The sequence below is a fragment of the Leucoraja erinacea genome, chromosome 5, assembly GCF_028641065.1.
Source record: "Leucoraja erinacea ecotype New England chromosome 5, Leri_hhj_1, whole genome shotgun sequence".
In the NCBI taxonomy this organism is placed as follows: domain Eukaryota; kingdom Metazoa; phylum Chordata; class Chondrichthyes; order Rajiformes; family Rajidae; genus Leucoraja; species Leucoraja erinaceus.
Window position 1 is genome coordinate 485756 of NC_073381.1, and position 14621 is coordinate 500376.

At 45.7% G+C, this 14621-nt stretch overlaps 1 protein-coding gene across 2 annotated transcripts in view; it reads left to right on the forward strand.

Annotated features, from left to right (window-relative positions):
* The window catches only part of wasf1 (WASP family member 1), a 70280-nt gene extending 56002 nt beyond the window's left edge, over positions 1–14278 (forward strand). The window contains exons 5-9 of one of the 2 annotated variants that reach the window (XM_055634952.1): positions 3785–3899; positions 5686–5855; positions 7689–7880; positions 9215–9822; positions 13294–14278. In XM_055634952.1, the coding sequence (XP_055490927.1) occupies positions 3785–3899; positions 5686–5855; positions 7689–7880; positions 9215–9822; positions 13294–13451 (1243 nt within the window). In that variant the 3' untranslated portion in view covers positions 13452–14278. The remainder of the gene's footprint in view (positions 1–3784; positions 3900–5685; positions 5856–7688; positions 7881–9214; positions 9823–13293) is intronic. The other variant, XM_055634953.1, reaches the window with a different exon arrangement.
* The last annotated feature ends 343 nt before the right edge of the window (positions 14279–14621 follow it).

The following is a 14621-nucleotide window of genomic DNA, read 5'->3' on the forward strand; positions in this document are numbered from 1 at the left end:
GCCTTTATAACAAGAGGAGTTGAGTATAGGAGCAAAGAGGTCCTTCTGCATTTGTATAGGGCCAGTGAGACCACACCTTGAGTATTGTGTGCAGTTTTGGTTCCCTAATTTGAGGAAGGACATTCTTGCTATTGAGGGAGTGCAGCGTAGGATTACAAGGTTAATTCCCGGGATGGCGGGACTGTCATATGCTGAGAGAATGGAACGGGTGGGCTTGTACACTCTGGAGTTTAGAAGGATGAGAGGGGATCTTATTGAAACATATAAGATTATTAAGGGTTTGAACATGCAAGAGGCAGGAAACATGTTCCCGATGTTGGGGAATTTCAGAACTAGGGGCCACAGTTTAAGAATAAGGGGTAGGCCATTTAGGACGGAGACGAGGAAACACTTTTTTCTCACAGAGAGTTTGAGTTTGTGGAATTCTCTGCCCCAGAGGGCGGTGGAGGCCGGTTCTCTGGGTACTTTCAAGATAGGGCTCTTAAATACAGTGGAATCCGGGGATATGGGAAGAAGGCAGGAACGGGGTACTGATTGGGGATGATCAGCCATGATCACATTGAATGGTGATGCTGGCTCGAAGGGCCCGAATGGCCTACTCCTGCACCTATTGTCTTTTGATGGAAAAATATAAATAGTGGTGGGCATATTTAAGGTGAGATGGGCAAATTTAAATGAGATGTGCGGTGCATGTTTTTTACACAAAGAGTGGTGATTGCATGGAGCCCGTTGCCAGGGATAGTCAGTGAGCCAGATACAATAGTGGCGTTTTAGAGATTTTCGGATAGACAAATGGATATGGAGGGATAGGGTTTATGTGCAGGTTGATAAGAGATGTTCTTCGCATCAGGTTCAGCACAAACATTGCGGACCGAAGGGCCTGTTCTTGTACTGTACTGTTCCATGTTCTATAACTTTCAAAAAACCTTTGGACAGGTAAGGATAGGAAGACTTCAGTGGTGAATGGGGTAATGTAGGCAAAGAGGACTGCTTGAACTTGGTCGGCACGAACAAGGCGGGCTGAAGGGCCTGTTTGCAAAATATATGACCCTATGCAATTTGATCTTGAGTCAAACAGCATGGAAATCAAGGCTTTCTCCCCAACTCATCCATGCTGACCAAGATGCCCCATCTAAGCTAGTCCCATTAGCCTGCGTTTGGCCCATATCCCTCTAAAACCTCCCTGTTCATTTCACTTAAGATCCAGGTGATTTTAATAAACCTTTTTATTTGTCCAGAGTTGTTATTCAGCTCAAAGTTGAACTGGTCAGATAAATATTAATCCACTTATTGGACTTGTCCCATGCGAGATTTCCACCATAGAGACTGAGATTAGCGGAGATTGACAGATTCTTTATTAGTAAGGGTGTCAAATGTTATGGGGAGAAAGCAGGAGAATGGAGCTGAAAGGGAACTATAGATAATAATAATAATAATAATAATAATAGATTTTATTTATGGGCGCCTTTCAAGAGTCTCAAGGACACCTTACAAAAATTTAGCAAGTAGAGGAAAAACATGTATGCGGAATGAAATAAATCGTAGAGACATGACTAGTACACAAATTAAAGACAGAATTCAATTCAAAACACAATATGAGGCAAACACAATACGAGGCAAACACATCAGCCATGGTTGAATGGCGGAGTAGACTTGATGAGCCAAATAGCCTAATTCTGCTCCTAAATCTTATGAATTTATGAGAAGTGCAGTTGCAAGTTGTAACAAAATCGAATGAAGGCAAAATATGTAGGAAGGATCTGCAGATACTGGTTTACACCGAAGACAGACCGAAAGAGCTGGGGTAACTCAGCAGGTCAGGCGGCATCTCTGGAGAAGAGGAATAGGTGACATTTCGAAGTGAGAAGTCTGAAGAAGGGTCTTGACCTGAAACATCACCTATTCCTTTTCTCCAGAGATGTTGCCTGACCCGCTGTATTACTCCAGCACATTGTGTCTCGCTCAAGATCCCAGCATCGGTTCTTCCTTGTGTCTGTTTTTTATTTCTGAAAAGATTTGGGTGAAATACGTCTCCAAGTCAACTCGGTGTGTTTCTCTCAATAAATAAACCGGTATTTGACAAAAAAAAAAGACTTAATTCCTGACTGAGACCGATAGTTTTAAAAAGTTAGAAGATTGATCTTGGTCTGACGGAAGGTCCCAACCCAGCACATCCTCCACCCATTTTAACCACAGATGCTGTCTGACCTGCTGAGTTCCTCCACCATGTTGTGATTTGCACAAGAAATGGTGTGTTTTCTGTGCAAATATCTGAAACTGGTGTATGCATTCCAAAGTTGTGGCATGTGTCGTTAGTAATTTCTGTTTCTGAGTTGTTTGTGACTGTAATTTATTTTGGCCACTAGATGGCAGAGCTGGATTAATTTAGTTACGCTTATTATTGTCATGTGTACCGAGGTACAGAGAAGAACTCTTTTGTGGCGTGCTGTCCAGTCAGCGGAAAGACTACATATAATTACAATGAAACCATCCACAATGTACAGTATAGAATATAGGGAATAACTTTTATAGTTATTATCTAAATGGTGGCCGACTAGGAAAAGGGGAGATGCAGCGAGACCTGGTTGTCATGGTACACCAGTCATTGAAAGTAGGCATGCAGGTGCAGCAGGCAGTGAAGAAAGCGAATGGTATGTTAGCTTTCATAGCAAAAGGATTTGAGTATAGGAGCAGGGAGGTTCTACTGCAGTTGTACAGGGCCTTGGTGAGACCACACCTGGAGTATTGCGTACAGTTTTGGTCTCCAAATCTGAGGAAGGACATTATTGCCATAGAGGGAGTACAGAGAAGGTTCACCAGACTGATTCCTGGGATGTCAGGACTGTCCTATGAAGAAAGACTAGATAGACTTGGTTTATACTCTCTAGAATTTAGCAGATTGAGGGGGGATCTTATAGAAACGTACAAAATTCTTAAGGGGTTGGACAGGCTATTGGCAGGAAGATTGCTCCCGATGTTGGGGAAGTCCAGGACAAGGGGTCACAGCTTAAGGATAATGGGGAAATCCTTTAAAACCGAGATGAGAAAAACTGTTTTTCACAGAGAGAGTGGTGAATCTCTGGAATTCTCTGCCACAGAAGGGTAGTTGAGGCCAGTTCATTGGCTATATTTAAGGGGGAGTTAGATGTGGCCCTTGTGGCTAAGGGGATCAGGGGGTATGGAGAGAAGGCAGGTACGGGATACTGAGTTGGATGATCAGCCATGATCATATTGAATGGCGGTGCAGGCTCGAAGGGCCGAATGGCCTACTCCTGCACCTAATTTCTAGGTTTCTAGTTGTTATATATTTAAGAGGGTATGCAGATGTGGCCCTTGGGCTAGTGGAGTCAAGGGATATGGGGAATGACAGGTACGGGGTTATTGATAGGGAATGATTGGCCATGATCACAATGAATGGCGCTGCTGGCTCGAAGGGCCAATTGGCCTCCTCCGGCACCTATTTTCTTTGTTCTAAGATCTAAGTCCAATTAAAGATGGCCCGAAAGTCTCCAATTAGGTTTACCCAATCTATTCCTCGTGACTTTGTATCCCTCTATATGATCACCCCTCATCCTCCTGCACTCCAAGGAATAAAGTCACAGTCTGCTCAACCTCTCTCTGTAGCTCAGGCCCTAAACAAGCAAAGAATGTCCCTTCTGAATGGCTTGTTCAGGCCCTCGAGGGGTTGAACAAGCTAAGAATGTCCCTTCTGAATGGCTTGCTATTGTTACATGTAAAGTGCAGTCGATAAATGTATCCTTGATTCTGAATGTTGTTTTCACAGAGACGATGGTAAAGATGGCTTGAAGTTCTACACAAATCCATCGTATTTCTTCGATCTGTGGAAGGAAAAGATGCTTCAGGACACTGAAGATAAAAGGAAAGAAAGGAAACAAAAGGTTCTTTCATTAAATTTATCAATTTGAAAAAAAAGATGTTTGAGTGTAATGAATACAGGCATCTTGTATAATCATTTTAAGTATTTGAAAAAGACACAGACGAAACTGCAGGCGCTGACATATTGAACAAAACACAAAGTACTGGAGGAACTCAGCGAGTCAGGCAGCATCTGTGGAGGGAATAAACTGGTCTGGAGAGAGGTCCTGACCCGAAACAGATGCTGTCTCATCCACAGTCATAGAGTCATACGGCACAGACACAGGCCCTTCTGCCCAACTCATCCCTGCCGACCAAGTTGTACTATCTAATCTAGTCCCTTTTGCCTACGTTTAGCCCATATCCCTCTAGATGTTTTCTATCCATGTGTCTTTTAAATGCTATTATAGTATCTGCCTCAACTACTTCCTCTGGCAGCACTTTCCATATACCAAGCTGAAGCAGGGCCAATAGACAATAGGTGCAGGAGTAGGCCATTCGGCCCTTTGAGCCAGCACCGCCCTATCGAGCTCTCTCTTGAAAGCATCCAGAGAACCTGCCTCCACCGCCCTCTGAGGCAGAGAATTCGACAGACTCACCACTCTCTGCGGGGAAAAAGTGTTTCCTCATCTCCGTTCTAAATGGCTTGCTCCTTATTCTTAAACTGTGGCCCCTGGTTCTGGACTCCCCCAACATCGGGAACATGTTTCCTGCCTCTAGCGTGTCCAAGCCCGTAACAATCTTATATGTTTCAATGAGATCCCCTCTCATCCTTCTAAACTCGAGTGCACAAGCCCAGCTGCTCCATTCTCTCAGCATATGACAGTCCCGCCATCCCGGAAACCTTGTAAACCTACGCTGCACTCCCTCAATAGCAAGAATGTCCTTCCTCAAATTAGGGGACAAAACTGCACAAAATACTCCAGGTGTGGTCTCAGTAGGACTCTGTACAACTGCAGAAGGACCTCTTTGCTCCTATACTCAACTCCTCTTGTTATAAAGGCCAACATGCCATTCGCCTGGGTCAATACCCAATATGTCACCGTCCATGTTCTCCGCACTTTGTGTCCTTCGGCGTATGAACCAGTGCCTGCAGTTCTTTGTTTCTATACTGTATGGAAAAAGTTGTCCCTTGGGTTTGTATTAAATCTTGTTCCTCCCTTTGTCCTTTGCTAAAGTTTTATTAACTTTGCTATAATTAATGAACAGGCTCGGGGAGGTTGCAATTCCCATCTGGCTTCATCCAGTTAAGTACCTCACTGCAAGTACCTCTTCCTCTTTTTAATAGGTTTCTGCGAAGCCATGACTTAGTATTTTAACTGCACAGTCTCTCCCTACTTAGTATTTCTTGACTGAGTTAGATATGTGTCTTGTCTTTAAGTAAATCACTTAGTTTAAAGTTACAGCACGGAAACAGGCCCTTCGGCCCACTGTCTGCGCCAACCAGCGATACTCTCACATTAACACTATTCCCCACACTAGGGACAATTTACATTTATACCAGATCAATTAACCTACAAACCTGTACATCTTTGGAGTGTGGGAGGATACCGAAGATCTCGGAGGAAACCCACGCAGGTCATGGGGAGAATGTACAAACTCCGCGTAGACAGCACCCGTAGTCAGGATGGAACCCGGGTCTCTGGCGTTGTAAGGCAGCAACTCTACCGCTGCGCCACCGTGCCGGACTCTTGCAAAGACCATTTTTGAATACTTCAATAACGCTCAACCTCTCCCCCGGCGTTAACTGTGTAATTGTGGAATTGATGGCACATGAATATCTCCCTTATCACCCAATTTTACCTGCAGCAGAAACCAATCGATCGTCCTCGAGAACCGGACAAAATGCCTAGAGCCCCTCAGGACAGGCGAAAGGTGTGGGAGAAGCAAGCGCCAGGCTTGGAACTTGCCGCTGATGGAGACTTTCCACAGAAAAACAGAGATAACATTAATGGGCCACCAATGTACCCCGAACCAAGGTTTGTATCTAGTCTGCATGGAATCTCAAGACCAAACATGCATGTTTTTGTGCAAGTCAGATTGTAGAATGAAGTTCGGTCCAGTTTAGTTCATTGTCACATGCACCGAGTTACAGTTTTGTTGCGTGCTAGCCAGTCAGCGGAAAGACAATACGTGATTACAATCGAGCCGTTTATAGTGTAGTCGAGATTTAAAAGTGGAGTTGTAGAGGCACAAACGTCGTGAATAAATTATTTATTTATTCAGGCATTGTAGGTTAGATATACATGCACGTCTAGCACTCTAACATAACAGTTATTGTTGCCGCTGTGAGGCTGTTGCCTCGTGGGCTCGAGCTAAGCTCCTGCTGAGGTGGCAAAACGCTCTCATGAAGAGACAGGAAGAGAGAGAAAGTCGGTTCTTATATACTAGGGCACACCCCTATACCCCGTGACCCTACCCCCGACTGCCGAGGGTTCGCCTAGCAAGAGTGGCCTAACCACTAGGTGCCACTACAGAGTGATTGTAATATGCGATTGCAGATCTGGTTTTGTGACCAGCACGCAATTAGTTGTCTGGGTTGGGTACGATCGTGGAAGCAAAGGAAAAAGGATCTGTCTGATACTTTAGAGATACAGCGTGTAAACGGGCCCTTTGGGCCACCGCGTCCACAGCGCAGACCAGCGAACACCCCGTACACTCGCTCTATTCTACCCCCTAGGGACAATTCACAATTTTTTACCAAAGCCATTAACCTACAAACCTGTACGTCTTTGGAGAGTGGGAGGAAACTGGAGATACCGGTGAAAACCCACATGATCACGGGGAGAACGGACAAACTCTGTACAGACAGGGACTGGGTCGTAAGGCAGCAACTCTACCCCTGCGCCACCGTGCCGCCACACAAATATTATTTTGACTGAAGACAAATATTGAGAACTATCTTTAACATTGTTACACTGTAAATTTTAATTAAAATCACTTTTTAATACATGCACCATTTTTATGTCTTTGAATGATTAAGTTGTACACTGCTGTCCCTCCACTAAATAAAATACAACATTTGTATTTATTATCAAAAAAGCCATTAAAGTAATGGTTGGTCAAAGAACAAATTGAATTTTGTGTGATATCTAATAATATTTTTGCCTATTGACTCTTGTAACTCACCAGTTGGTTGTGTGTGTAACATGCAGTAGGAATGTAATATGGCCTGCGTATAGTTGGGAGGTCATGTTGCAATTATATAATACGTTGGTGAGGCTGCATTTAGAGTATTGTGTTCAGTGCTGGGCACCATTGTTATAGGAAAGATGTTGTCAAGCTGGAAAGGGTGCCGGGAAGATACGCAAGGATGTTGCCAGGACACGAGGGCCTGAGCTACAGGGAGAGGTTGAGCAGGCTGGGTCTCTATTCCTTGGAGTGCAGGAGGATGAGGGATGATCTTATAGAGGCGCACAAAATCATGAAAGGAATAGATCGGTTAGACGCACAGCCTCTTGCCTAGAGTAGGGGAATAGAGAACCAGAGGACATAGCTTTAAGGTGAGGGGGGGGGAAAGATTTAATGTGAATCTGAGGGGTAACTTTTTCACATGGGTGTATGGAATGAGGTGCCAGAAGGAGGTGGTTGAGGCAGGGACTATCACAACGTTTCAGAAACATTTGGACAGATACATGGATTAGACTTGCTTAGAGGGATATGGGCCAAACATAGGCAGGTTGGGACTAGTGCAGATGGGACATGTTGGTCAGTGTGGGCAAGTTGGGTCCAAGTGCCAGTTTCCATGCTGTATCACTCTGTGACTATGCTCCTATGAATATCATTCTCGTGATGATTCTCTCCTTTTTAAGGAAGGAAATATGCATTGAACATAACGAGGACCACCTTGACCACCTTGTACAGTCCACGGTCCCCTTCAGACACATTAGCGATAACCCCAGTGGCTTAAGTGACAAATTCTTTGTGTCCAGACCACATGAGCCACCGCCACCACCGCCAGTACAGACGGCAGTCGACATGAAGCCCGTACTTCCAGCTTTTAGGTAACTAAACTGCACTGCGCTCAATGGTTCAATGTGGTACTTTCATCTGCTAATGCACAATGAAATGCTTTTTTTTTGCTTTCAGTTCAGTTAAAAAAATCTTACTGTACATAGGCACAATCATACTGAAGTACAAGAGTGTAGGAATAATAGATAACACTGAGGCAGCACACAAAAGCACACAAACGTCTAACATGGGTAAGACCTAAGCAGTGAATGGTAGTGCTGTGGGAAGTAGAGCAGAGGTATGTAGGATCCCTGTGCAGGTAAATAGTTCCTTGAAGGTGGCGTCACAGGTAGATGGGGTGGTCAAAAAGGCTTATGACACATTGGCTTTCACCAGTCAGTCTTGAGTATAGACGATGGAAGTTCATGTTGCAATACTTTAACTCATGAGTCGCCACATCTTCCCATCTCCTCCCCTGTCGGCTTTCCGCAGAGACCGCTCCCTCCGTAACTCCCTGGTCAATTCGTCCCTTTTCCCACTCGAACCACCCCCTCCCCCAGGCACTTTCCCTTGCAACCGCAAGAAATGCTACACTTGTCGCTTTACCTCCCCCCTCAACTCCATTCAAGGACCCAAGCAGTAGTTCCAGGTGCGGCAGAGGTTCACCTGCACCTCCTCCAACCTCATCTATTGCATCCGCTGCTCTAGGTGTCAGCTGCTGTACATCGGTGAGACCAAGCGTAGGCTTGGCGACCGCTTCGCCCAACACCTCCGCTTAGTTCGCCATAACCAACCTGATCTCCCGGTGGTTCAGCACTTCAACTCCCCCTCCCAATCCGAATCCGACCTTTCTGTCCTGGGTCTCCTCCATGGCCACAGTGAGTCCCACCGGGAGATCAGGTTGGTTAATGCGAACCGAACGGAGGTGACTTGGCCTCCACTGCCCTCTGTGGCAGGAAATTCCATAAATTCACAACTCTCTGGGTGAAAAAGTTTTTTCTCACCTCAATCTTAAATGACCTACCCCTTTATTCTAAGACTGTGGCCCCTGGTTCTGGACTCACTCAACATTGGGAACATTTTTCCTGCATCTAGCTTGTCCAGTCATTTTAAAATGTTATTTATTTCTATATTATCCCCCTCATCTTTCTATACTCCAGTAAATGGAGTTGCTACATTTCCACACTGTATCACTGTAAGAGTTGCTACATTTCCACACTGTATCACTGTAAGAGTTGCCATGTTTCCGGCGCTAGTTTGCATCCTTCAGATTTTCAAATTTGTTAAAACAGTAGAGTTTTGGCCACAAAGACCAGCTTGTTGTCTGTGTATTTTTGATGAACACACCATTTGATTTGCGTTAATGTTGCTTGGGTTTGCTTTTCAGTTCCAATTCCGAGCTGATGGACCATCGACTGAGATCGCCAGCGACGAGCAAGGCCACGGTTTTTGTCAGCCCAGCCATCCCACCTCCCCCTCCTCCCCTGCCACCCCCCCCGCCGCCTCTCCCTCTCACTGCCCCTGGGGCTTCAGTCAAAGTGTCCGCCAACCCTCCCCCTGCCTCCCAGCCCATGGTGTCAATGCCCCCGGCCACCCCTCTCCAGATTGCCCCAGGGGTGCTCCACCCGGCAGCTCCCCCCGTCGCTCCCCCCTTAATAAAGCCCGTCCTCCCCTTCTCCGACATGGTGCCCCTGGTTGGCATGACCACCTTCCCGGCTCAGTCCAACGGAGGGCAGGGGCTTCCTCCTCCGCCACCGCCCCCACCACCTCCGCCGCCCCCCTCAGGCCCGCGGACCTTCTCGCCGCTCGGAGGGCCCGTCCCACCGCCCCCTGGACCCCCTCCCCCGCCCTCCTTCGGTTCGAGACCCACTCTCCCCTGGGTCCCACCATCGTCTCCTTCGCAAGCCCACCCAGGGTCTGATGCCAAGCGCCACCCATCCTCTCTGCCGGTGATAAGTGATGCCAGGAGTGTTCTTCTCGAAGCCATTCGCAAGGGTATGTCCAAAGATGCCACTATGCTTATTGACTGGTTGACCGCAAGGAATTGCAGCAAATTGTGGACGCAGCCCAGACCATCACACAAACCAACCTCCCTTCCATTGACTCCATTTATACCTCACGCTGCCTCGACAAGGCCAGCAGCATCATCAAGGACGATTCGCACCCTGGCCACTCCCTCATCTCCCCTCTCCCATCAGACAAAAGGTATAGAAGTGTGAAAACACTCACCTCCAGATTCAGGGACAGTTTCTTCCCAGCTGGCATCAGGCAACTGAACCATTCCACCACATCCAGGGAGCAGTGCTGAACTAATTTTGATGATCCTCGGACTATCCTTGATGGGACTTTGCTGGCTTTACCTCGTACTAAACATTATTCCTTTATCATATATATATACAATGAATATGTAAATGGATCAATCCTTCTGCTGACTGGTTAGCACATAACAAAACCTATTTTTTTTCTACATACTACCTGCTCACAGTGCTAGAGACCCAAGTTCGATCCTGATCTTGGGTGCTGTCCATGTGGAGTTTGCGCCTTCTCCTTGTGATCACATGGTTTTCCTTCGGGTGCTCCGTTTTCCTCCCACATCCCAAAGATGTGTGGATTTGTAGGTTAATTGGCCCCTGTAAAATGGCCACAGTGTGTAGGAAGTGGGATAATCCCACCGGACTCAGGAACAGCTTCTTCCCCTCCGTTATCAGGCTTGTGAACCATCCTTCCATAAGCTAGAGTGCTGTCCAATTCATTGCAGACACTGGACTTTGTCTGTGGAACTGATGCGCTACAATGCTGAGAACTATATTCTGCACTCTGTATCTTCCCCTTTGCTCTATCTATTGGACCTGAGTTTGAATTGGTTGTATCTATGTATGGTATATCTGTATTAAAACAAAGCTTTTCACTGTACCTCAGTACATGTGACAATAACAAACCTAAATCTATGGCTTATGGAAGGACCGTTCAGAAGTTTGATAACAATACCACACATTCCTAGAGTTCTACGGCACGGAAACTGGGCCTATAGCCCATCATTCACGCTGACCAAGTGCCTCGTCTAAGCCAGTCCCATTTACCAGATTTTGGTCCATATCGCTCTAAACCTTTTCTACCCATGTACATGTCCAGTTATTAAATTTTATGTGATAACATATATTACAACAATAAATGTTACCATAGGTGCCTCAACTATCTGCTCTGGCATCTTGTTCCATACACCCACCATCTATTATGTGAAAAAGTTGCCCATCATGGTTCTTACTAAATCATCTCCTCCCCGCCTCACCTTAAACCCATGTCCCCTGGTTCTTGATTCCTCTACCCTGGGTAAAAGGCTGTGTGCAAATCCCCTCATGGTTTTATACACTTTGTCTAATTAAACAAATAAGGGTGGCACAGGGGTGGAGACCCAAGTTCCATCCCGGCCACGGGCGTTGTCCGTGCAGAGCTTGTATCTTCTCCCCGTGACCCCATGGGTTTTCCCCTGGTGCTCCAGTTTCCTCCCACGCTCCAAAGACGTACAGGTTTGTCGGTAATGGGTATTTTTAAGGCGGAGATTGACAGCTTCTTGATTAGTACGGGTGTCAGGGGTTATGAGGCGAAGGCTGGAGAATGGGTTTGAGAGGGAAAGATAGATCAGCCATGACTGAATGGCAGAGTAGACTAGATGGGCCTAATTCTGCTCGTATCACTTATGAACTAGGTTAATCAGCTTTGGTTCAAATTGATAATTGCCCCTAGTGTGTAAGATCTCACAACTAAAGTTTAGTTTAGAGATACAGCGCGGAAGCAGTGCCCTTCGGCTCATCGAGTCTGCACCGACCAGCAATCCCTGCACACTGACACTACCCTATACACACAAGGGTCAATTTTACATTTACACCAAGCCAATTAGCCTACGAACCTGTACGTCTTTGGAGTGTGGGAGAAAAACAGAGATCTCGGAGAAAACCCACACGTTCATGGGGAGAAGGTACAAACTCCGTACAGGCAGCACCCGTGGTCGGGATGGAACCCGGGTCTCTGGCGCTGTGAGGCAGCAACTCTACCGCTGCACCACTGTGCCACACACAACGCCACATGGATCTACGCATTTAGTGACTGTACATTTTGAGTATTCCACCAACATCATGGAATTTTTCGGCTGACATTCAGCATTCAGTATTGACTTTATTGTCATTTCACTGAGTACGTGCATACACAGAAGAAACAAGACATTGTTTCTCATCAGTTTTTTGTCAGTGCAATTAATAAAAAACAGAAATAAATACATAGAAACATATGTATTCAGTTGTGTGCACAATGTTATAGCAAAAATGTTGTCAAGCTGCAACGGGTGCAGAGAAGATTTACAAAGATGTTGCCAGGGCTCGAGGGTGTGAGCTATAGGGAGAGGTTGAGCAGGCTGGGACTCTATTCCTTAGAGCGCAGGAGGATGAGGGGTGATCTTATAGAGGTATATAAAATCATGAGAGAAATAGACCGGGTAGACATAGAAACATAGAAAATAGGTGCAGGAGTAGGCCATTCGGCCCTTCGAGCCTGCACCATTCGCCATTCAATATGATCATGGCTGATCATCCAACTCAGTGTCCTGTACCTGCCTTCTCTCCATACCCCCTGATCCCTTTAGCCACAAGGGCCACATCTAACTCCCTCTTAAATATATCCAATGAACTGGCCTCAACTACCTTCTGTGGCAGAGAATGCCACAGATTCACCACTCTCTGTGTGAAAAATGTTTTCCTCATCTCGGTCCTAAAAGATTTCCCCCTTCTCCTTAAACTGTGACCCCTTGTTCTGGACTTCCCCAACATCGGGAACAATACATACAAGTTAAAAATGATCCAATCTAAAATGGACCTAAAATTGAACTAAAAACAGACATTCAAACCGAACAGTGACTCAGTCTGAAGAAGGGTTTCGGCCCGAAACGTTGCCTATTTCTTTCGCTCCATAGATGCTGCTGCACCCGCTGAGTTTCTCCAGCTTTTTTGTGTACCGGTGACTTTACATTGACTGGTGTCCAGCTGTTGGGCGAGGTTCGATGTGGGGGTGTATGTGTATGGGGAGGGGACACAGTCCATGAACCATTGTTATTGCTTGTGGGAAGAAGCTGTGGAGCATCCTGCTGGTTCTGCAGCTGATGCTCCCATACCTCCTCCCAGATGGCAGAATGGAGAAGGTGTGGTGGGATGGATGATCAGCCATGATCATATTGAATGGCGGTGCAGGCTCGAAGGGCCGAATGGCCTACTCCTGCACCTAATTTCTATGTTTCTATGATGGGTGGTAAGGGTCCTTAATGATGGGGATGGTTCTGCATCTCTTACCTATTTAACTGACATAACTCTTTTTAAACATCGAATTATTCTAACGTGGTGTAGTGGGCTAAATTAAACACTTTGATAATAAAATCTATCGAGACGTTTTAATGTAGAGAACATCTCCTTTGGTCGGCAGGCATTCAACTCCGCAAGGTGGAGGAGCAGCGAGAACAAGAGGCAAAGCATGAACAGGTTGGGAACGACGTTGCCACCATCTTGTCCCGCCGCATCGCGGTGGAGTACAGCGACTCTGAAGACGACTCCGAGTTTGACGAGGTGGACTGGCTGGAATAGCCGCCTCCCGACAGTGTGGAGCTCACTCCTCTCATTCATTGTGGTACTCAGTCCGTGGGAATGTATCACACATTTCATAAAGGGGTCATCGGGGTGGGGGGGGGGGGGGGGGGGGGGGGGGGAAATGGGGTTTGTATTTGTAATACTGAACTTAACGGAGACTTGATAGCGGTTTTTTGGGAAGGAGAGGCATAACTAATTTTGGATCACCCGTACATTACCTTTCTTCATTCAGGCTGGTGTTTGTGTGATGATTACAGTTCTGTGGAGAGCGTGTATTTTTTTTTTTTAAACAAAAAAAAAACCCACTAAGTATTAAAATTGGGACCCCCTGCATTGCCACAAGACCCAGTTTTGGGAATCCTGTGCTTTTGTCTGAATGCACTGGACTTTGAGGTAAATGTACTTATACTTGTACTTGGAGGACAGCTCGAACTCGTACTGTTGAATCACATTCGAAGCACTATTTGTAAGCTATATAATTCTTGCAATGCAGCTGTTTCAGAGTGGAGAGAGAACCGGCCCTTGTAGAAAACATTCCCCAGGTCAGTTGTAAACAAACCATATGCACTAATACTCCTTCATGAGTAAATGGACTGCCTGTAATAAATAGAAGTCTTTGATACATTGTTGTGACATGCCTTACTCTTAACATTAATAATTTAAATACAACTCATTTTTGGTTGAATGTACTATTTTGCCTGCACATGTGTTCATCTGTGGAAACTACTGACTAGAAGACACTACATTACCTATTTAACTGCAAGTGATACAAATGCGTTTTCTGGCATTTACTGTATTTAATAAATCGATTTGTTTGAAATCTCTTTAGTGATTTATATTTTGTCCTTTAAAATCCAAACGCCAATTTGTTGCCTATGGTAACATTTCTAATTTTGTGGCCATAATGTAATAAATCAGAAAATCCAATATGTTCTTGCATGCCTTGTCACTGGGTCATGTTGCATTTCATTAATAATCAAGAGTGGTCAGTCATTCAGTTGATGTCAACAACAGAGCTATTACATTCTTATTTGCAGCGGCATAACAGGCCCATAAACTCGATACACTCTGATGATATATAATGAACAAAAATTCAATAACCTAATGACCACAACATTCGTTTAGGCAGCGTTAAAGTTGCTGCCTGACTGCGCCAGAGTCCTGGGT